Source organism: Oppia nitens, unplaced genomic scaffold, assembly GCF_028296485.1.
Source record: "Oppia nitens isolate AA-2021 unplaced genomic scaffold, nextdenovo-longstitch-racon4-pilon3 scaffold8_pilon_pilon_pilon, whole genome shotgun sequence".
Classification (NCBI taxonomy): Eukaryota; Metazoa; Arthropoda; class Arachnida; order Sarcoptiformes; family Oppiidae; genus Oppia; species Oppia nitens.
In genome coordinates this window covers 369,903-392,512 of record NW_026533252.1, presented here as the reverse complement: position 1 = coordinate 392,512, position 22,610 = coordinate 369,903, and the positions used below count along the sequence as shown (strand labels likewise).

The following is a 22,610-nucleotide window of genomic DNA, read 5'->3' as shown; positions in this document are numbered from 1 at the left end:
CACATATTATCAAATATAAGCACATATTTTGCATATAACTATAATATAATGGAAAATAATAGTTAAAATACATTTTTCTTATGTTATTCTAGTATATGTATCAAGCATTAAGTTTGAGTGAAAATTTTGACGTCATATAGTATTGTTTGAAATCAAAATAATAATATATATATATATATACAGGGGTCCTCAAAAAATTATCTCCAAAATTAGATAAATTTAATATAAATACATATATTTTATTTTTATGTAAAAATTTTATAAATTAAAATCGACGGTTCATTTTTAAAAGATTTTGATGCATTAAATATAGCTCAACAATTTGCTTTATTACATACAAACGCAGAAATTGATAGAAATTTTGGTAATTTTATTTTATTTTATTTTTTACTGATCTTAACAATTTTAATTTTTTTAGATAAAAACAAAAAAGCTAAACTTGATGACAATATTGAAGAAACTGAGGAAATTAATAATGATAATGATGCGTTTAATTATTTTTCGTTTTAAAATATTATGTATTTTATTTATGATATATTGTTATTTTTTTAACACGATTAATAATTAAAATATTTATAACACTTTTATTTATTTATTTATATAAAATTTTTACAATAAATAAAATATATGTATTTCAGGGTTAAGTAAGGGGGGGGGGTAGGGGGGGGTAAGGGTAAGGGTAATTTTAATATTTATAAAAATCTAATTATTGATTAAAAATAGTTAAAATAACGTTAAAAGTCTTCAAAAAAATAACATTATTTTAATTAAAATAAACTAAAAAATTAAAAATTACCTATTTGTTGAAAAGAGTAATCATATTACAATTTAAATATAAGTTTAAGAAGTTAATAAAACAATAAATACTTATGTTTTTATTAATAATTTTTAAATTTTAAATAAAAAATTTAAAAATATTTTCAATTTTGTACTTAATATAATTAAACTTTAACGAAATTTGAGTTAAATAAGTAGTATTCAGTCAGTATTTGTATAAAAATAAAAATATATAACAAACTATAAACATTAAGTATTGTTTAAAAAATTAATTATGTTAAAAGTTAAAAATTATTAAAATACTAAAAATAACTCATAGTGTATCATTAATGCTTTTATCAACTATTTTTAAATCTTAAATACATTATTTTATTTTTTTTTGTTAAAATTTAAGTTTTTATTAATTTAAAAAAAATTTTTTAAAAAATATTTATTTTTTATTAAAATTTAAATTTTTGTTAATTTTTAAGTTTTTTAAGTTTTTTTTTATATTTTTGGAAATTTTACCTATTTTCCCGGGAATTTATACGGGAACTTGTGGGAATTTTATTGAATTTACATGGGAATATTCGGGAACTTAAGGAATTTTTAGGGAATTTTCTCTAGACCCCCCCCCCTTGATTTTGGATTTTTGAAAAAATTGCCGTTTAAAAATGCAATAAAAATCTTACCCCACCCAATACCCCCCCCCCCCAAGATTTTTTGAGAATTTTGTAAATTTTACCCCGGTCTACCCCCCCCTAAAATCCAAAACCTTGCTTAACCCTGATGTATTTATATTAAGTTTATCTAATTTTGGAGAAAAATTTTTGAGGACCCCTGTATATATATACAGTATATTATTATTTTGAATTCAAACAATACTATGACGTCAAAATTTTCACTCAAACTTAATGCTTGATATGTATTATTGTTTTCAATATTTTAAAATAAATAACAAGCATTTTATGTTTATGCAATGTATTATACATTATTAATATTTGATAATTTTAGACAAATACTGTAACATAATATTTATATGTTTTCTAAAATTCTACTAATTTCTAATGTTTACTAAAAGACAATAAGATTTAAAGATTTATTTGTATTGATTTTAATTTATACAAAGAGTTTAAAAATTATATAATTTTAATTTATGTATTTAAGTATTAATAAGAAAAAATAAAATATTAATTTATCATTAATTGTAACACAATTTTTAAATTTTTATTAAATATAATAACATATTTTGACTTTAAAGTAATTATAACCACATATTTTGACTATTTTAAGAAAATATTTCATTCAATAAAACACTAATTTTAGTCACATATATCTAAAGTCACTACTAATTATAGAGTATTTTTTGCTACAGTATATTAAGACTCTAGTGTCAAACTATTGTTTATTAAATATTTAATAAATACTATATTACATTCAAAAATAAAAAGTTTAAAAAGACATGTTTTTAAGGATACTGTTTTAAATAAATATATAGTATTAATAGTATTAGTTATATAAATAATATATTTTTAAAAATTACTTAACTAATATGAATTTGTTCATATTATAAAGCATTAAAATGTACATTATTTTATAATGAATGACCATGTTGAATTAATAATTTATAGATGTATTGTTTAAAAATATGATGTTATCTTAATTAGTCATCAAAACATTTGAATTATTTATCACACGGTTGTGAATATTAGACAAGTTATAGATTGAATCAATTTTGTGTATCATTTGAGACCACATTAATGGCTATTATTGCTATTGTTATGATTTCAGTTTAAATTTTAAAACATTTAAAAGTTGTGCATTTGTTGACTTTCTAAATAAATAAATTACAGATAAAATTATAATTGTTATTTTATTTTTTTATAATTGTTTCACAATAGATTAGAAAATTAATTTTTATATTGATTGTTTAATTTGAAAATTATAATTAAGTTATTTCAAAATTGCATAATATTTATATATATAAAATATATTAAACATTATTATTAAAATTAATTATATAAAACTAATTATTAATGTTAGATCTTAAAATATATCATAAGATCTTGTTTTTGATAATAATATATTTAAAATAATTTCATATGATATCTAATTATTGAGAAATTTTGCAAAATTAATACTAGAATTTAAAAATTGGCATAAATTAACTTTAATTTAAAGTTTTGTCATTTTGATGTAACTTTGAAAACTTCAACAATTAATATATTGAATAAGTAATTGAGTAAAAATCCTATGCATTGCTTATCACTGATTGAGAGGAATTAAGACATCGACATAATTGGTAGGGAATAGTCCGGTGCGACCGTTAAGTGTGCCCTCAAACCAGTTATCGTCGACTCGTTTGTTCAGTTCAATGATATCTCCTGTTCTTAAAGTCAATTCATCGGCATTTTGTGCGTCAAAGTCATACAACGCTCGACACTTGGGTTTCTTTGGCACAAACATTGGTTTTGCTGTCGTCGGCAAAATCGGTTTATTTCTTATGGATGGTTTGGAAGCGCCCATCACTACATTGTTTTGTTTATTGATGAACTTAACTGACTCAACAACACCTCTGTATTGGTTTACTGTATTCATTGGAGGATCAGTTGGTTTCTGAGAATAAGTTGTCGGTTTTGGACAATAAGTTGTCTTTGGCAATGTCTGTGATTTTTGAGCAGTTGTTGGCCACAGATCGGGATATGTATTGGGTTTTGAATAAATAGGTGTTTGCAATGGTGTGGATGGCGTAGACTTACTGTTCAAGTGATTGACAACATTTTTCAATACATCTGCACACTTGATATGATAATCATAGAGTGCCTCAGACAGAGCAGTCATGTGTATCAATTGATCCATTTCGAGTGCCATCAGGTTCTCCATTGCCATGGATGCCAACTCATATGACTCGTTATACTTGTCTTCTGATAGTTTCAGATCCAACTCCGAAACATTTCCGCCCTTTTGTTTCTTTCGTTTGTGACAATCATAGTCTAAACGTCTGGACTCAAGTTTTTTGCGATGAGACTGACATTGTTTCAGTTCATTTGATTGCAAACGCATTAATGGATCCAAAAACTTGTCTTTTATTTGATCTTCAAAACTGTACTTAATGTCAGTCAACTTTTTGAGTGTCTCTCCCATATCGACTAAACTTTGACCGAAAGTATTATCATTATCGAACTGTTTTCCGTATCGGTACATACTGTCAGCCAACTCAAGCTCCGGGTGCACATATCGGTCATTTTTGTTACCCATTAATTTTGTATTGACCGCCACTCGGGCTCTCAATGCGGGATTCGGATATAACACGTCTCGGGTTTTGTCGAGCATTTCATGGACCACGTGTTGAGTGATATCTGTTTTCTTTTCCAACTCAACAAAATAATCGCTAGATTTTGTGGCCTCCGCTCCGCCGATACGTTCGCTCACAAACTGATTGGCTTTATTGTACTGTTTCTTTAGGCCCGACAAAGACATAATTGTTCACAATTGTCACCACTGGTAGTAAATTAAGTATTGTATTGTTAATTATTTGTTATAATTGTCAAACAAAAGTATATTATATATATATATTTTTATAGTATAATTTTATTTTATATATTTAACGCAATTTTACAGATTATTTAATTTTAAACATTAAAAATACTTTCATATAATAAATATTTTTATATTATATACCTTTATATTTCAAATATTATATAATATTTAATTAATAATAAAATTATGTATTAACACAAAACAATAGAATGACATAAAATAAATTAACGAATTAATTATTTTTAATAAATATAATATTGATTTTTTTGTGAATTTTCAATCCCCAGTAACAATAAAAGACATTTTAATATTTATCTATAAGTATCTGTGATATTACAATAGTATATTGTAAATAAATAAATTGATTAAAATATTTGTTAATACCTAAAGTTTAACAGATAATATCCAATAGTAACCTTTCAGGTAATAAAAATCATGTATACAAACTAAACTTACCAGTAATGCACAGGTAGTTATTAATCTATAAGCAGTAAATAGTATACATTAATATAGGTACTAAATATTTTACATAGTATACTACATACATGTGCTTATTTTACTATAAAGGTAGTTTTATAATGAATTTTTGCAATGTCAACAACTTAAACTTAAATTATTGATAATAAAAAAAATTCATGTCATTTTAAATTGCAATTTTTATTAATATAAAAACTGAAAATATAATAATAGTTGAATGTTATAGTATTGTAGAAACGTCTATCCAATAGATGTTTAAATATAATAAATGTTTTAAATTATTAAAACAAAATTACACAATATTAAGTTTCAATGTCCGTTACTTTATAAGCTTATATAGTAATAAAAAAATAATATTACTGGTAAATTAAATAGTTATAAATACAATATTTGAAATATCATACAGTTATTTATTTTTTGAATTACATAATAAAAAAACAATTTTCCCACAAATCTCGGGTATCCTTATTCTCGTCCAAAATCTTTCGCATCGTTTACATCACTGTTGATATCAATGACTATAAGAAAGTGCATTAGTGTTGATGAAAGTGTCTGTGAGGCTGTTAGTCATCGAAACCATATCAATATTATACACAAAATAACTCATATCTAAAATAGTATTTTATGATTATTTAGTAAAATTATTTTATTAATGTGAAAAAATCTAAAAATTACACAATAATGCATAAAATAATTTACCAGTACTATTAATTATATAAATTTTTAATGTTTAAAACAATAATGTTTAACTTCTATGATAACAATGATATTTGTTACATTTTATTAATATAACAATAATATTATTTATTAATACTATTATTTAGAAAAGTTTTATTTTGATAAGGCGTGGTTCACATATTACGTTCGCACTTGAGGGGAGGGGGGGTAAAGCGAACTTTTGAGAACGAGGGGTAGGGGAGGGGTAGAGACTTTAAGAACGTTCGCATTTAGATATTTTATTTCTTGTGGGTGAGGGGGGAGTAGCGCTTAGGAACATGCGAACGTAATTTTTTTAAATGATTACATGCGAACAATTGCGAACATGGGGGAAGAAGGGGGTCTAGATTTCTTAAAAGTGCGAACATAATATGTGAACCACGTCTAAATAAAAATAAGCAAGCTCAAGTGTCAATATAAATAAATTTATGGCACAACTAATGATTAGTCCAATGAATAAATTTGCAATAAATTTGAGTTCAATAATTTGATCACCCTGTCCATTTTGATTAATTTGATAAAACCTTAAATATCTTTCTGTATATTTGTTGCTATACTTTAACTGGTGTCTCAATTTTTTAGCACCGTCCATTTTTGTTGAAATACTATACCTAAGCTGACAATTTACATTAATGCCCGATTCGACCATAATTTTGATCCTATGCTCAAAATTATTATTAATTTAAGATATAATAGCAATACTTTATAAATTTTATGATAATTTATACATTTTTAAAACAATTTGTCTGGATTTAGTGTACGCTTTATTAACGGGATGTCCCAATAGATTTGAAAAATATTTTCGTTCACTCAGTGATAGTCCCAACTCTTGATTAGTTGTCATACGTTCCCAAAGTGTTGACTCGTCTCTCAAATATACCAGTTCTCTGTCGGAAACTTTTTGTAAAATTTTCTAAATTAAAAGAATAATTTATAAAAATAATTATAAATTAAAATATTTTAATATTTATTAGAAAATTACTTTCAATTGACTTTTATCAATGTGTTCATCGTCTACAAACACAACTCGATTTGTTTTCCATAAAATATATAGATATTTATAAAGATAAGTATTGTATTCAAAATGATTTTTATACTCCCAATAAATGTTTGATTGATTTATTACAATCGCTTTTGAATCGGTATTATATACTAACTCTTCCAATGAATTAATGTTTTTAAAATCTATTTTAACAATTGATGAGAGAATAACATTACAGAAAAATGTGGACAATATTAGTGCCGAAAGCGACCAAATAATATACATTATTTCAGGCAAATGATTTGATTTGTATTGATTTAATAAATTACTTAAAGTTTCAAAAATAATATTTAATAAGTATACTTGGTAATCTAAATTTGAATAATAAAACTAATTAAATGTTTTTAAATAGATTTATAATTATTATTGATATATACTTTTATCAACATAAAATTTGAATGAAATATATTGTATAATTGAAACAAACAGTATTGATAATAATATTAGCATCCATGTTGTTAATGAGAAAACATTAAGCATGGTCATTAACTCATTGCCATTATAATTAAGTGCACTGAGAATAACCATATTGTACTCTTGCTTAAACCATTGTCCATTTGCGAATGTCATAAAATTTTTGTCCATTCCCCATGGGGTCAGTGCCAGATCCACTTCCTTATTATATAAATCAATAATAATTTATAATATAAAAATAATAATTTTAAAATATTAACATTTATTAATTATAAAAATATTTTACTTGATTATTTTCCATATATGTTTGAGTGTTTATTTGTGGTTTTAATATCCTAAGCGTAACATTAAACTTATTGAATGAACCAATAGTTAATGCACTCAGTATTTCATTTTCAAACAAACAAATTGACTAAATTATTAATTTAATAAAATAATCAATTAATTAAAAAAATTACAAATATTAACTAAATTGTCAATACTGTACATACTTTACTAAATCCAAATACAATAAATGATAAATTACTTGTTGGATCACCTAATTGTGTTTCACCATAATTATAATTATGGCATTGTTTTAAAAGTGATAAATATGTTTTACTCATCTAGAAATTAGTTAAATGACTTATGATTATGATAATTTAATATTTCTATCATTTAACTAAAATTATTTTAAATATAATTTTTTATATTTTATAAATTTCTAATATTTTATATTATTTAATTAGAACTTGTATTATACGAATATTGAATAATTATATTAAAATATTATAAAACGAATTAATTAATAAATAATAATTATTATAACATATAATTAATTAATATATATGTAAATTAATCAATAACATAAATAACTATTTTTACTTGAATGTTAATTATTGTGATGAATATTATTGATTTATACATGTAATATTACTTTATAAATAAAAATTAATTGTTGTAGTTTCACTACTTAATTATATGTCTTTATTTCACAACAATTTGTATATTATTATTAAAATTATATTAATATATTAAATAAAAATAATATTCAATATAAGCTATTTATTGTTATATTTTGTTTGTCAAGATTTTTAAACACCTGTAATAACATTTAATAAAAAAAATATTTAGCCAATAATTTTATATCAAATTTAATGTAAGTTTTGTGAATAATGATATTTTATTATAATAATATTTATTAATAATTATTATATTATAATATTATAGTATATTTTAATTGATTAAATAATGTAGATGTATCGTTTTGATATACACTATTGTAGTTTTGTATTATTACTAGATTTTTAAATTATTCTTGCACTTTTTCTAAATAAATATTTATACAGTATTTAATAAATGTATATTTGTTAAAAATTTCAAGTATAATTAACTATGAAAATATTGATTGAATTTTTACAATTTAAATCTATATAAAAAATATAATGTAAATAAATTTTTAATAATAAAAACTATTCAAAAGTATTACAGTTTTAACTCATATTTTTTTGGTTTTACAAACAAATTAATGATTAATACTCATTGAATTGATTGTAAAAGCGTAATTATAACACCTCTTGATTAAACATAATATACTTTATTTATTTATTTAAAAAAACACAATAAAATATTTTATTTATAATACTTTATACATTATTTTATATTTTAATATATTATTTAGTTATCGACGAAACGAGATCAGTGTTAATAATAGTAAAAAATAATTATTGAAAATAATGAAAATAATATTATTGATATTATTATCCGGTTTGATATACGCTGTCAATAGTGTGAGTATATACTCCTGGACAGTCACGGGTCGCAAAACTTGCGGTCAAAATGCCACTCAACAGCAAACACAAGCACTAATTAATTGCGATAAACTTATGAGACCAGAGGTTATAATTGTTATTTAAGTTAAGATAAATTGTTTTAAACAAATTATATCTATTTATATATTTTTTCAAAAATATTTAGAGAAAGCAATTGTTAGAAATTTGTTTGAAAGAAGTGATAAATAATGCAAACTATAAGTTACCAAATGATAAACCAATGATATGCACCTATACTCAAAATGAACAGGACTTTAAAGTATTTTATATAAATATAAATACTATAATTTCAATAACTTAAGTGTTTTTATATTTTAGGTAATGGACTGTATGTTCAATAAAACCGGTAAAATTTATGGCAAAAAATTTATGGCCAATAATGTCGACGAAGATTTTGATGCCATTGATGCCGTAGAAAATGATTTTGAGGTAAATATATTTAATTAAATTATTTTTTTTATACTATTTATATATAAATATACTTTACATTTCATGTATTAATATCTTATGAAATAAAAAAACCATAAGTGGTGTGTTATGAAAGCTGTCTCAGTGTATGGTTTTGAACATTTATGTGATATGAAACTAAACCAAAATCATATCAATGCTATTGAAAAATGCAACCAAAATTCTACCGAGGTACAATTTAATTTAAATATATGATTATACTTTCATCAAATAAAAGTTGATTTAAGTTTTTTTTTTCAATCAAATGATTTAGTTATTAAAAGTATTGAATGATTGTCGATCTGCCGCTAAACTCAAAATTGATAACAAGCCGTCCACTTGTGATTTCTATGGCAATATACAAGTAATAAAAATATTAATCATTAATTTTGTATTAAACTTATTAAGTTATTATACCATTTTGTTAACATATTAATTGTTTAGGTACTAAATTGTTATAATCAAGTATCATTAAAATGGACTGAACATGATCAAAATAATAAATGGAATCAATATATTGTATGTTTTAGTAAATAATTTATTTTTTTCTTATAATTTAATTAAATATTTGAATATTTTTCATAGGAATGTCTCGACGATATTAAAATATAAAATTAAGTTGAAACAAAAATTTTGCAATTTTCACATTTATAAACTGTTTTAAAATTTTTTAAATATTCAAAAACCATAGTTTTTGCACTTTTATAAAAAACTATTACTAAAAACTTTAACAATTTTGCCGCAATCAATGATTAATCTACAATATTTTTAAAAATAAAAAATTTATAATTATTAAATGATGTTTTAAATTAAATATTAAATTATGTAATACAAATACTTTCGTTGCTTATAATAATAAAAAAAACTTATCCGCTATAATTGATCATTAATTCATAATAATAATAATAACAATAATAACAATAATAATAATAATTACATAAAACACAAAAACAAATTGATTTTTTTTATTAACTATTAATCTTTTCTTCGATCCAATCCTTATAATGTGATACACGTGTGTAAACTCCCGGTTCTTTAGATCCACACATTTCTTGTACGCCATACGACACCAATCCGTACTGTATATACCGTCCTTTAGAAGTCTTACACATGAGTGGTCCGCCGGAATCGCCCGAACAAAAGGTATAGACATCATCGCCGGCACAGAGATGTTTGGATGCGGAGAAGCCGCCGGCAGAGTTACTCCATGCCTTCTGGCAGTCTTTTCCCTTATGAATGCGCACTTTAGCCATCTGTAGTTTATCAGCAAATTTGGGATCTTTTTCGTCGCCCTGTTTAGTGTTACCCCAACCGATCACTTCACACATACGATTTGTTATGGAATATCGGTTTGATTTAGGCATACATATCGGTCGAAACTGTTTGTGTTTGCGCTCAAAGTCTAACGTAGTGTTCATTTTAATCAATGCTATGTCATCTTCATAGGTTTGGTCACTAAAATCTTCATGAATTACTACCTGAGCAAATATACTATTGTATAGTTGTGTATATAAATTATAATAATAATAATAATATAAGGTTAGGTGCCGGGAAATATACTATATTATCAAAATCATAAGTAAAAGCTAGTAAATTGGGGACAATTTATTTGTAAAACTGATGCACACCTTTGCGCCGTAAGTTTTGATTTTATTATCAGACATAATGGTTGTGTCCCACTCTCCTAAAGTCATTTTGATTTGTTTGAGCTGTCCCTTCATAGATGACATAAAACAATGGGCAGCCGTGAGAACCCATTTGTTATTAATTAGGGTTCCGCCACATAAGTCGTGCTCAATATAACCCGATTTATCTTTACTTTTGATGGATATGTGTACGACCCACGGGTACTGACCCTGTTTGGCGTTCACACCGTTAAGTATTCGCATTCTTCCGTGAATACGTGATTTGACGGGAACACCACATTTGACATCACCATTAATTAATAGTACGGTGCAAGTTGTTGTAATTATACATATAATAATTAATAGTTTATTTATGATTAACATGTTATATGAATTATTTAAATAATTACATGTGTACGCCATTTGGTTGACATTTTTTTAATGTATAATCAAATTTAATATATAAGATTGAATTTCACAACAAACTGATTATATAAAAATAAAGTAAAATTAATTATATAAAAAATTCATTTACAATTATTTAATAAAAGAAATTTAATTTATTTTATTATTAACAATATTATGACAAGTTTTACAATTAATAATATTTTAACATTAACATATAAATATTAATAATATTAACAAGATTTTAATTTATTTAAAAAAATATATGCAATAATATAACGATTCAGTTATAATTGTAGTAATATATTGCTTTTAATGTTTAATAAACTTGACATAAATAGATGTAAACTAAACATCAGTTTATTTGACTCCAGTAGGAAAACTAGCGTCGGTAGCGATGCCGCACTGATTATCCTTATTTCTCGACATAAATATATACCCCTTTTGACCCCATGTCGTGTCCCACGAGTTCTTTACTAACCAATAATCTTTGCCGTCCTGTACTCCATATCCGACAGCAGTGACGCCATGATCGAGGTTTTCCTGTTGGTTACCGCACTCGGTATCATAATAGACACCTGATTTATACAACTGAAATTCAAAGGACGAGGCATCGATGGCCACAGAAATGGGTCCCACATTAGCCACTGCTGACAGTAGTGAAGCTTCACTGCCCGACTGGATATCCTTAAAACCAGTAACGGTTGCGCCGACCGATTTGCGTTTGAAGTGACACTTTTCATCGATACCGTCATAGGGATAGGATTTTTCGGTGTCAATACCTTTATTTTTGATAACATATTCAAACGCCTGATCCATAAGCCCGCCATTGCAACCCTGGTTGCCCTCAGCTGATGAACAGTCGACTAGATTTTGTTCCGAAAGTGAGACCAATTTTTTAGTGCTCAACGCGTGCTGTCCTTCAATACTGGCCACAGCCGAAAATGCCCAACAAGAACCACACTATGAATCAGTAAAAAATTAAAATTTTGTAGAAATTTTTGCAAATTGATGTAATATTAAAACATTAAATACCTGTTCCTGATTTTTAATAGGCGTCACCACACCTTTGGTACGCCAATCAACAGTTTCTGGCAATACTTGTTTGGTGTCGGCCTTATAGCTGAGTGTCCCGAGTGTTCGCTTCTTACGACGGAAACCATTCATTTGTTTTTTGAACTCATCGTTAGTCAGGTCTGCAAACTGGTTGACACCCAATCTAAACGAATGAAGACCTCCGTCGGCGGCAGAGTTGTGATCTAATATACGATTATAATTGAACTCAAATACTGCACGACGTTTGCCCTCTTCCTCAGCGGTTGAATAGTTTCGGTTGAATGTAGTCTTCAAATAATAAAACAGTTTTAATACAATAAATAATAATCAATTTAATCAAAATAATAATTAAAACTATACTTTAAATTCTTTAAATTGAATATCAATTTCTTCAGGTGTTATATTACTGGCTATAACAGTGCCAATCAATACAATCAATGCAATTATTTGTTGCATTTTTAAAAACTCTTTTAGTTTACAAAAAAGTTATGTATAAATATCTTTAATACAATCAAATGTATAATTAATTGTTATATTTTATAATAATTAATAATAATTACTCTTTTTATGAAATGTTAGCTATGTCAAATTTTCAATCAACTTATATATACTAATTTGTGAACAAAGCAATTAACTATCTTAATAAATATCTAATTAAAATTTCATTGTCAAACATATTAATAATAAACATATGATAAAGTATTTCGGATATTAAATTAATACATATAAAGTCTAAATTTTTAAGGACAACAAATAACACATGACTTTATGTAATATTTTTTAATACATAATAAAACTGTATAAAAATTAATAAAATAATATTAATGTAAACATTAATATCGCTGAGATAATTGACATCATATACTGTAGACAAATGAGTTAAAGTTAATAAACTTTTTTCGATATATTTCATAATTGATTACTTAGTTAATGTGTGTTCATTATTAGCAATGAAATTATTTTTAGATATATTGTTATCAATTAAAAACTGCTTAAATAAATAAAATTATTTGTTTATTCTTGAAATAGATGACACAATTTATCGCTAAATGTTTAATAATAAATAAATAGAAATTTACCGCCAAATATGATATGAGTAATTAAATTAAACATACAATTAATATCCATAAATTATATTTTTTAATTAATTATTTTTTTTGTATCATACAGTTAAAATGTAAAATATTAACTTTAATTAATAATAATTAAACCAGATGATTTATTTTAATCTTCAATCTTTATTAATAATATATTGTTTATTAATACATTTTTAACTGCATATTTTCAATTATATCTTAATAATAAAAATATATAGCATTAAATATAGTACTAAATGTCCAACAGTTATTGCAGTTTATAAATTAATAACAAATAAATACATTATTTAATTGTCAAAAAAGTAATATTGAATTAGATTATTAATACATAGATAATATCTGAAAATGTTCATAAAATATCTAATTTTATGTGTAAATTAACAAATTTTAATTAAATAAAATGATTACATCTTTTATATTTTTAATATGAGTTATCGCGTGTTTGAGTCAGTAATTCATTTTTAGTAAAGTTTTTTAATGTAGAATTTGGTTTGATTTTAAAAGTTATAATATTGAATACAGTATTATTGTCGATATTCCTCTTGAGTCCAATTGGCTAATTGATTGACACCTAAATACAGATTTCTTAAGTCTAATATTATGCCTAACAATGAATCGGTAGTTATATTGACAGAGCGCCGGTATTTTTCCTTATTGAGTAATACTTGTTTGGTCTAAAATATTTTATTTAAAGAAAATACTGTATATAATAATACTAGTTTTTATGTAAATATATTTTATAACATTATGACCATTGATTTCAATGTCTGTTGAATTTATACAGTTTATGTCGATTTATGTTTTACTTTAATGACTAACTGTAGTAATTATACAGTATTTGTATCATCTTTTGTCTTATATTATCATAGATTTAAATAATATTAAAATAATATACTTATATCCTATTTAGTAATCTTATGATTTTAAAATTGAATATATTTTATGAAATATAAATATTAATAAGATTTTATATAATTCTTAATTATTATTTTAAATAATAAAATTTATATTTATAATATTATTTTTTAAATTATATTTATTCTGATATTATTAATTATCAAATTAAAATTTTTACAATTAATTTAATTAAAGTTGATTTTAAAAAATTATTATTAAAAATGTTTATTAATTGAATATCTGGTTATCAGTGATTTGCTGGTAAATACTTGATTTAGAGAAAGAGAGAGAGAGAGAGAGAGAGAGAGAGAGAGAGAGAGAGAGAGAGAGAGTCTTAAACAGCTGCGACGGCAATGATAGCGACGATGATATTAATTTCAATTATGTGGTCAACAATACGTTTGATTTAAAAGTGACCAAGGGCAATGTTGTTGATAATTTTAAAATGAACAAGATTGTAATTGGTTATTTTTTAATTTATTTAATATGATTGGCCAGATAATAAACAGTCGACTGTTAAAAATAGTCAACTGCTATATCTGGCCAATGATAAAATTAATTAAAAAATAATCAATTACAATCTTTTATAGTTTAAAATTATCAACAACATTGCCCTTGGTCACTTTTAAGTCAAACGTATTGTTGACCAGATATTTGAAATTAATAGCATCGACTCTATCACCTGTTTAAGACTTTTTTGCTTGATTTACATTATTTATTAAATGGTATTATTTTTTATATACAGTATTAGTTGTTGACATTACTAGCAAAACATTAATACAATAGATTTTATTAAAACTTTTTTTTAGTTTTGAGTTTAAAATTTATTTTTAATTCTATTAAATGTTTATAATTTTATGATAATGTTTACAATTTTAAAACTAAACATATTAACTTTTATAATAATAATTTTATGCTAATTTTAAAAATAAATTTATTAAACTAATTAAAAACATCTCTATATTAAATTTTAACATTTCGACCATAAAATATTAATAATAGTAATATAATTAACACTTTTGCATAAACCTAACACAATAGATATGCCTTAAGTATTGTACTTTAAGTCTATATGAATAAGTATAAACCTGTATTTAATTTATATAATTTTTAAGTATAAAATGACATGAAATACTATTTTATTTTTGATATAATATTAAATATCTAAATTATTTTTTAAAATGACAGTCTTATCACAGTTAAGCTAAACAAATCCTAATCATAAACTGTATAGTTTGCTATAGTTTATAATATTACCTGATATTACGTGATATCACAATAATGTCTATTAATAAGTATATTTTGCAATTAATTGATTAAAAATATTCGTAAATAATAATCTAAAATTATGAATCTTTACATTATATTAAGCAAAAATTCATAAAAGTGTTAAAACTATTTAAAAAATCATGTTTTCAGTGACTGATTTATGTCTTATGACAATTAAAACAATTTTTAGGTATATATTATTTATATATTTGTTTTACGCAATGTTTGGTCCACGCATTGTATTATCATTAATTGATAATCATTGACAATAAAATATTTTTATTATTACTTTATGCCAATTGAACTATTGCTTAATTTCACAATAGTTATAATATTGACAAAGTTAAGCATAAAATTAGATATAAATAGCAAATATTTGAATTAGATTTAAGTTGAATATTTATTTATTTATTTGTTTAGTTTGATAAATAAATATAAATAAGATATATTTGATAAGTTTTTTAATATCAAAAATGTTAATTAAAATAACTTTATTGACATTATTAGCAGCGGTTAACTGTATGCCAATGCTTACCGATGACCAAATTGAACAGCAATGGCAACAATACAAAGTAAATACACAATGTTTTAGATAAAAAAATTGAATAATTATTGACATTACTGTAACTTATTTAGAGAAACTTTAAATCAATTGAATTTTATGACACAAATGAAGAGGCGATACGCCGTCAGATATTTGAGACAAACTATCGCATGATTTTGAAACATAATGCCGAAGCGGCCAGTGGTCAACATAAATATCGGTTGGCTCTCAACAAGTTTGCCGACCTGACCGACGATGAGTATCGGCGTTATTTGAATATGAAAGCAATACCATTGAAGAAAAATGAATACCGAAAATCAGTCGAAAGTAAAGTTAATGTTAAGGATTTGCCCGAATCGGTGAACTGGAGTGAAAAAGGTGTCGTAACGGCTGTTAAAGATCAGGGACAGTGCGGTTCATGTTTTGCATTCAGTAGTATCGACTCTATTGAAAGTAAGCTAAATATATATTAAATGAAACCACAGATTACTTTATATCTTATTACCCGAACTGTAGGCCAACATGCTATCAAAACTGGACGACTGGTGCGATTGTCGCCGCAAAACATTATTGATTGCATACCTCCCATCTCGGATGAGATGGATAGTTGCGAAAGCGGTGGTTTCATGCATTTGGTTATGGAGTTTGTGATGAAAGAGGGCGGTGTCGACACCGAGTCTTCCTATCCATACTATGCACGGGTCGGTCGTTGCAATTATAGACAGAAATATTCTGGCGCTTCAATCACTGGTTATGTCAACGTCACAGAAGGCGACGAATCGGCCCTTCAGGAAGCAGTTGCAACAGTCGGTCCGGTGACCATCGGTATCGATGCCTCGGCGTCGGGATTCAGGTTTTATTTGGACGGTGTATTTGTTGACGACTCCGGTGAGTGCGGTAGTGAATTGAATCACGGAGTGGTTACTGTCGGCTACGGCAATGAAGACGGACAGGACTATTGGCTGATTAAAAACTCGTGGGGAACGGTCTATGGAGACGGAGGTTACATGAAAATGGCCAGAAATAATGATAACCAATGCGGTGTCGCCTCTTATGCTCTCTACCCAACCGGTGTCAACTAAATTAGTTTTGTAACTAAATGTATATTAATTTGTATATATTTATCATTTAATTATAATTAATTAAATTAAATTAATTTATATTCCAATTGTATCTGATATTATATAAAATAATAATAATTTTACTTTAGTCAATTAATTAGTAATAACAATTTACAATATATATTTTTATCAAAAATATTTAAAAAATTAATATATAAAGAAATATTTAATATGTTTATATATTATTTTTATGTATTCAACTATTTATCAAATTTAAAATAAATAAAACAGGTGTGCCATCAATCAAAATAAAATAAATTATCACTTATTATAGTAAAGTACAGTATACTGTATTAATTGAATAAAATATAATATAAAGTATAATATAATGTGGATAAATATGCTTTATTTCAAAATAAAGTATATAACTATTGTTAAAATAAAATACAGTATACAATACACTATTTATATTTAAATATAAATACTTTTCATACATAAAAAATTTTAAAAATTAAATTAAATACGATAAAGTATGTTTATTACATATACAGCAGGGTTGCTAAAGGGAGTAGGGTAAGATTTATTACCCCCTGAGATTGAGAATTTTTGGATCTTACCCCCTCCCTGACGTGAAGTCAAAAAGTTATGGGTCCCCCTACCAATGTTCGGCGCCGAAAATTTTTATAATCTACGTAAAATTTTATATTAAACAAATAACTAAATATTAAATTAGTTTTAATATAAATTAATAACTTATGTATACAAAATAAATAGATAAAAATACTTAATTACATCTATTTAATATTATTTACACTAAATAATATCGTAATATATATATAACAAAACAATAAAAACTTAATTGTTTTTTATATATAATATAATTAAATATTATAATTAAAGAGTTATATATATATATATATATATCGATATATATATTTATGCAATTTTTATTTTTTAAAATTTTTGTAAAAATAAATATTAATTTTATAAAACATTTCGAGTATTGAGAAATTAAGCTGGGACTATTTTTATTAGTTAATTTATTGAGAATTTAATGGGAATTTACTTAAATTTGACAAAAATTGTCGTTTAAAAATGCAATAAAAAATTTTCACCCCCCCCTATACCCCCAAACTTTTTAGAGTTTTTTGCCATTTTACCCCACCCTATACACCCCCTCCTGAAATCGATAGCCTTTAACAACCCTGATATACAGGTACTATAACATAATTATTAATGAAGTTTATTTACTGTATATCTACAGTACAATTATAACTTTAATAAACAAACTGCATATTATTAAATATTTAATACTATTAAATAAAACTAATAATTAATAGATACTATTAATAGTTTTTTATTAATATTTTGCTTAAAACTATATGAAATATTTAAAAAAATTATTGAAATTAAATTATAATAACATAAAAATTTACTTTTATTATTAGAATAAATGTTAAGAAAAACACTTTAATATTACAAACAAACATTTTAACAAATATAATAACAACAATTAATTATTAACAATAGTATGACTAACAATGTATGTAATTTAGTTGACACCTAAAGGCCAGGTACCCTCAGTGGCTACGCCACACGTGTTTCTGCCGCGATATATCTTGACGTATCCTCGATCACCCCAAGTGGTGTCCCACGAGTTACGTATGATATAATAGGGTTGACTGCCTTCAGTGCCGTAACCGATTGCTGTCACCGCATGATTCAATTGAGTTGAACTACAGGGACCGCTATACACACCGGATCGGTAGTTCCGGAAACCGTTGCCCGAAGCGTCAATATATACAGTAATGGGTCCAACATTGGCTACAGCCTGTTGTATACCTGTCTCGCCCGATGTTGAGCTGAATCGTTGAATATTTGCTTTGCTTAGAGCTCTTTGAAATCGACAGGTGCCCACCCGTTGGGTGCGGCCACTGGTGTACGGATAGTCCTGTTCGCTTTCGATACCACCTTCTCGGGTGATGGTATTGTAGGCCATCTCAGAGTTGCCGCCGCGTTGACAATCTGTCTGATGATTGCAGTCAACAATGTTTTGTTCCGACAAAGTCTGAATGTGTCCGTGTTTTTTAGCGTACTGTCCCTCAACTGCTGCGACGGCAGCAAATGCCCAACAACTGCCACACTATTTCCAAGAAATTATATAATTAATATTTTTTACTTATTAGAAATTAATATATATATATATATACCTGTCCTTGATTTTTGATAGGAGCCACCAATCCTTTGTTTCTCCAGTCAACACTAGAAGGTAGGTCTCCGTTAAACTCAATTGATTCAGAGGACACATTGGATGTGATGATTGAACTGAGCCATTGTCTCTCCCATTCTTTAGTTGTTAGATCTGAGAACTGATTAATACCCATCCAATATGTATGCAAACCCTGATCGGCCTCATTGTTGTGCCGTACTATTTGTCGATAGGTGTCCTCAAAGATGGTACGTCTGTAGGCTTCATCCTCTTCTGTAGTGTATAGATCTGAACCACTTCTGAATTGTTGCTATAAGAATAAGGGACAGGTATTTAAACAAATTAAATAATATTACTTTTCATATATCTCTACCTTAAATAGTTTCCATTGACTCTCAATCTCTTGCTGAGGCACCGGTACAGCAATGGCACCACTGATCAGTAGAAATGCTAATACTATAGCAAACATTGTTTGACAACAAAAAGATTTGATTTTTGATTGATTTTTGTCACTTAATTACTGAATCTTTATATACCTGTCATCTAATTTGTGATTAATATCAATAATAATATTTGAAGTATCACTTAAAATATAGATCAGTATATTTTGCATTTAACTAATTAATGATTTGATCATGTTGACTTTAATTATCTATATAACTTAGCATTGATTTTTTAATGTTCGTAGAAAAGCATATAATTTTAGTAACTAATCTTGAAAATGCCATGGTCAAATAATTATTTTTTTTTGCTCTATAAATAACTAATTTCTACTTTCTCACATTTAAGTGTTGGTGTAACCAGGCTCAAATTGTTTTATAATATAACATGTGAATGATAACATAAAATGATAAATCTAACAGTAAATTGTTCAAAAACTTATTTAAGTAAATATTTTTAATAAATGATATTAATAAGTCTCAGACACTACAGTAGTATTGATAAAATACAAAATACTAAATAAACAATATCATGTGTAGTACACATTGTATTCATAAATTTAATCATTTTTATATAGTTAATAAAATTTTATTAAAATGAGAATATATTAAATTTTTTAATTCAACAATTATATTAATTAACAAATATTGTCTAACATTATAAATAAAAAAATAATTTTAATTAATAATTAACAAAAAATAAATAAAATATACTATAATATAATTAAATTAAACTAATATCTCTATAAAAGAAAACAAATTTATGTCTATAAACTAGATTTAATTCAATAAAATAATAGTAAATTATAAAACTATAGATAACTTGAAAATAATATTTTTTAAAATTATTTATTCAGAATTATATTGAAATTGAATACACGATAACATTACTAAAACTTAATAATATAAATAATTTCATTGTAATACCCAAAATAAATAAATACTTTTATTAATTTGAACAAAAAATTTTAATATTATATACAGTTTTGCAGTAAAATAATGTACTTAAGTTTTGCTACTATTTGTGTGTAAATTGTAAATAATTTATATAAATGAAACAAAATATGTTGTGTTCAAACATAACTCAACCCGTTATGCCTCCTAATAAATTTCCGAGTAGTCCTCCCGGTCCCAATAGTCCTAACAGTCTAAGATTTTGCAGTAACAGCAGTACGAGACCCAAGATATAGCACAGGGTGTTTGTTAGGGGAAGGACTGCTCCGGGAACGTTGTTGACGCCAAAGAGGACATTTGAAAGGATAGGCATAGTTAGCTCAGAGAGTAAGGTTTGAAGGATAGCGCCCAAAATGGAACCGACGTCTTTAAACATAAGAGCCGCCTGCATAACCTGCATAACACACTTTCCAGGAATAGTCATATTGCCGGAAGGGGATGGGGGAACGGGACCACCCGGTAATGTTGGACACGTAGGACATGCGTTTCCATTGTCTCCTCCGAAGGGATCTTTGCTGAGAGCGGCACATTGATCTTTGCACGGGCAGATACATGTGTCAGTTGATCCCTGACAGAATCCAGGTGTTACACAAGTGTTATTTGGTCCGCCTGGTCCTCCAGGACCTCCCGGTCCTCCTGGACCACCAGGCCCTCCTGGTCCTCCAGGACCACCTGGTCCACCCGGTCCTCCAGGTCCGCCTGGTCCACCAGGACCTCCTGGACCACCGGGACCTCCTGGGCCTCCCGGACTGCCGGGCGCGCCATTCATTTCACTCCATATGTGTCCCCCGTGTCCCCCATAGGTCCAGGCATTTGGCAAAAAATGACAAACAATTAACAAACTAAACGATAATAATTTTTTGTGAGACATTATATTTTACATACAAAATAAAAAATTGACTAAAATATTGTTGTAAAATGTTTTGACTATTTATAGATTTTTGGTTTGTCTTAAATGTGTTTCACTATCTATTGTTATGTTTTGTTACCAAACATATGATGAAGTTTGCAATAAAACAAAAGGTTTACAAATAATTTATTAAAAACAATAAATAAAACAAATGTTTTAAAATAGTTTTATTGTATAAAAATTATTATAGCTAACTATGGCTTATTGTTAATTTTGTTAAATATACAGTATGTATTTAGTTTAATAATTTTATAATATTGAAATATTTCATTTACTAAGTTATATATACGTGTAATAGAAAAAAACATTATACTATCACTTATTAATTATTTTATTTTTTCTGTTATGAGAATAACGATTTCAAATAATTAATTAAAAAACTTTTCGTTACTATTTATATTTAGATAATTATATCTTAAAATGTCATGAAAAATAAATTACATATTAATTACAATAATTATATTTTATAAATATTATTAGCTATAAAATTTCAAAATTTTAATAATTATCAATCAATATCAATTATAAATTTACAATTATTTTAATTTACAATAATTAAAAATAATTAAGAATAGTAATGCTTGATTGTAAATTATAATGATTTTTTCACTTAATTTAGTTACTAATTTTTTATATACATTGCTAATATTATGTTATAGATGTATAATTAATGCTAATTATTTTATACTTTACAAATTATTAATTATCATTTTATGATAAATCTTAATTTGAAGTTTCTTATATGTTTAATACTATTTAATTATAAGATAATTTGCAAGGTTAACAATGCTTTAAAAGTGTAATTAATTTACTATTTGATTAAATTTATATTAAAAAAAACTAATAATATAAATAACATGTAATATTGTATGTATTTTATACTTTTATATATTGTATAATACAATGCAATTTGTATTATACTATATTATATATATTATA

The 22,610-nt window shown here is 25.4% G+C and overlaps 6 protein-coding genes across 7 annotated transcripts; 2 read left to right on the top strand and 4 right to left on the bottom strand.

The window, feature by feature from the left end:
* Positions 1-2,937: 2,937 nt before the first annotated feature.
* Positions 2,938-4,249, bottom strand: LOC128963966 (endophilin-A-like). The gene has a single exon (XM_054310519.1). It carries the CDS (start codon positions 4,234-4,236, stop codon positions 3,022-3,024), a length of 1,215 nt encoding a protein of 404 aa, XP_054166494.1. The 5' UTR covers positions 4,237-4,249; the 3' UTR covers positions 2,938-3,021.
* Positions 4,250-8,617: 4,368 nt separating this feature from the next.
* On the top strand, positions 8,618-9,862 carry LOC128963999 (uncharacterized). The gene is made up of 7 exons (XM_054310553.1): positions 8,618-8,823; positions 8,903-9,016; positions 9,076-9,186; positions 9,286-9,396; positions 9,479-9,568; positions 9,649-9,723; positions 9,790-9,862. The coding sequence occupies exons 1-7, from the start codon at positions 8,662-8,664 to the stop codon at positions 9,814-9,816; spliced, it is 690 nt and encodes a 229-aa protein (XP_054166528.1). The 5' UTR covers positions 8,618-8,661; the 3' UTR covers positions 9,817-9,862.
* A 242-nt stretch (positions 9,863-10,104) lies between these two features.
* Positions 10,105-11,260, bottom strand: LOC128963998 (chymotrypsinogen A-like). Of its 2 annotated transcripts, XM_054310552.1 has the most exons (3): positions 11,240-11,260; positions 10,833-11,094; positions 10,105-10,682 (listed from the first exon to the last, which is right to left on the bottom strand). In XM_054310552.1, exons 2-3 carry the CDS (start codon positions 11,091-11,093, stop codon positions 10,173-10,175), a joined length of 771 nt encoding a protein of 256 aa, XP_054166527.1. In that variant the 5' UTR covers position 11,094; positions 11,240-11,260; the 3' UTR covers positions 10,105-10,172. The 2 variants fall into 2 exon arrangements, with proteins under 2 accessions (XP_054166527.1, XP_054166526.1); XM_054310551.1 differs by having other exon boundaries at positions 10,833-11,251.
* Positions 11,261-11,543: 283 nt separating this feature from the next.
* Positions 11,544-12,753, bottom strand: LOC128963996 (procathepsin L-like). Its single transcript, XM_054310550.1, has 3 exons — positions 12,651-12,753; positions 12,270-12,578; positions 11,544-12,197 (listed from the first exon to the last, which is right to left on the bottom strand). Exons 1-3 carry the CDS (start codon positions 12,744-12,746, stop codon positions 11,595-11,597), a joined length of 1,008 nt encoding a protein of 335 aa, XP_054166525.1. The 5' UTR covers positions 12,747-12,753; the 3' UTR covers positions 11,544-11,594.
* A 3,273-nt stretch (positions 12,754-16,026) lies between these two features.
* LOC128964036 (procathepsin L-like) lies at positions 16,027-17,179 on the top strand. The gene is made up of 3 exons (XM_054310594.1): positions 16,027-16,125; positions 16,190-16,550; positions 16,614-17,179. The coding sequence occupies exons 1-3, from the start codon at positions 16,027-16,029 to the stop codon at positions 17,177-17,179; spliced, it is 1,026 nt and encodes a 341-aa protein (XP_054166569.1).
* A 1,531-nt stretch (positions 17,180-18,710) lies between these two features.
* LOC128964034 (procathepsin L-like) lies at positions 18,711-19,836 on the bottom strand. Its single transcript, XM_054310593.1, has 3 exons — positions 19,741-19,836; positions 19,369-19,677; positions 18,711-19,301 (listed from the first exon to the last, which is right to left on the bottom strand). Exons 1-3 carry the CDS (start codon positions 19,834-19,836, stop codon positions 18,711-18,713), a joined length of 996 nt encoding a protein of 331 aa, XP_054166568.1.
* Between the last annotated feature and the right edge of the window lie 2,774 nt (positions 19,837-22,610).